This window comes from Pseudomyrmex gracilis, unplaced genomic scaffold, assembly GCF_002006095.1.
Source record: "Pseudomyrmex gracilis isolate BER0280 unplaced genomic scaffold, ASM200609v1 scaffold_205, whole genome shotgun sequence".
NCBI classification, from domain to species: domain Eukaryota; kingdom Metazoa; phylum Arthropoda; class Insecta; order Hymenoptera; family Formicidae; genus Pseudomyrmex; species Pseudomyrmex gracilis.
The window spans coordinates 172185-173874 of record NW_018020789.1 but is presented as its reverse complement, the minus strand read 5'-3'; the positions used below and the strand labels follow the sequence as shown (position 1 = coordinate 173874).

Genomic DNA, 1690 nt, shown 5'->3' with positions numbered 1-1690 from the left:
AATTGAAGCAAAATAATTTGATCAAAGTCGACGAACAGGGTCAAATTGACCCAGTGTGTTCTCCGAGGGTTAAAATAAGAAACTCTTGTTGGCGCCTATTTTAGTATAAAATATACTTAAAGTAAGTGGGATATCCTCAAAACAAGAATACAATTTTTTCGGTGTACGAATCAAGAGGCACGGTAGTACCTCGCGCCAAGTTTACGCGCTTTGTCTTTAAAACCGTGACTAAAGTAAAGTCACGTAACGCAGAGAAGAGAGGAAAAATACTCACGTGACTCTACAGTCAAGTGAGTGCACTTTAGTCACGTGTCTTTAAAACCGTGACTGAAGTAAAGTCACGTGACAGGGAGGAGAGGAAAAACAGCACGTTTTTAAAGACACGTGACTAAAGTAAAGTCACGTGACGCGTTTTAGTCACGTATTGTTTTTCCATTTCTCTCTCTCTCTCGCTATTTTTCGAGTTTGATTTTCACGCGTTATTTCCGACATCTCTCATATGTGTATTATATGGTTTGTAAGACGTATACACCAGCTGTCATCGCGATGACAGATTGTGTTTTGCTGACACAACGCGTTAAAATAAAAATAACAATAGCGTGCGCGTAGCGCGCGCCTGTGTTGCGCTCTGGTATGTTCAAAATGTCAAAATATAATACATCGATATATGTATTTCCGCATTTCAATTTCGAGGAACACGGAAGACAAGCGGCGCATCTCGGAGAAACGTCCCCTCGTACGTAAAACACACAATTCTCCCGCAACATCTTTGTTTATTGTATTCCAAAAAAAAAAAAAAAAATAATAAAAAATGCGCATCGCGGAATTCTCGCAGAATTCTCGCGGAATCTCTCCCGACTTATCTCGCGCCGCCTAAGGGAGATTTCGATTTTGCGCGCGGTCGGGCGTCGTAAACCGACGTCGTTACGACGAGCCTTGCTAAGAAAGTCGCGAGATTACGAGCTTGGCGGGCCCGATTCTCGCGGCGTATAACGTCGCGTCGTAACTAAAAGCCGAAATTATCGGCGACGATCCAGAGAGTACACGTCGTGGAAGGAAAATATATATACTCACGAGAGTGGTCTGCGTAGTTACGGCATTTCCGTGCCTCATGCTATCCTCCACGGTGACCATCCACTGCTGCCGACCGCCGACGTTATTTCGCCGATCCGAACCCACGACGCTCCTTTTGGACGAGTTTCCCGGGGAAACCCTGGACGGGGGTAAAAAGAAATAAAAGGCGAAAGTGTATTTGAATGTATGTTTGAGATTAAATTAAAAAACGCGCGCGACCTACAACATCTCTTCCGATCAAATTCAAAAGCAAATACTGTGTGTAAAACAAACGTAAAATATGTGCGTTTCCAATACACTCGACGCATTTTTCCGGCTTAATGGGCGGTGCGCGGAAAATCCGTGGAATTAATGAAAATTCGCGCGCGGGAAATTACATTCGGTACGAATTTATTTTAGCTCGCGCGTTATTAAATGATTCTCTCTCTCTCTCTCTGTTAAATTTCAGAGTCAAATTCGCGGCGAATTAACGGCAGCGTATCGACGTTTTTGTTGCGACAAAAGAGCCTGTTGAACGCGAACAAAAAAAAAAAAAAAAAAAACACGTTTCGCGATTAATTTTCCGAGCGGCGTTTTCGTTCGTCGAAACTTTGCACGACACACAATGCGAGTTATC

At 43.4% G+C, this 1690-nt stretch overlaps 1 protein-coding gene across 1 annotated transcript in view; it reads right to left on the bottom strand.

The window, feature by feature from the left end:
• The window catches only part of LOC109858457, a 40191-nt gene extending 38889 nt beyond the window's left edge, over positions 1 to 1302 (bottom strand). Inside the window, exons 1-2 of the mRNA XM_020435727.1 lie at positions 1298 to 1302; positions 1075 to 1213 (exon numbers count right to left, since the gene is read on the bottom strand). Coding sequence (XP_020291316.1) covers positions 1075 to 1213; positions 1298 to 1302 — 144 coding nt within the window. The remainder of the gene's footprint in view (positions 1 to 1074; positions 1214 to 1297) is intronic.
• Positions 1303 to 1690: the final 388 nt, after the last annotated feature.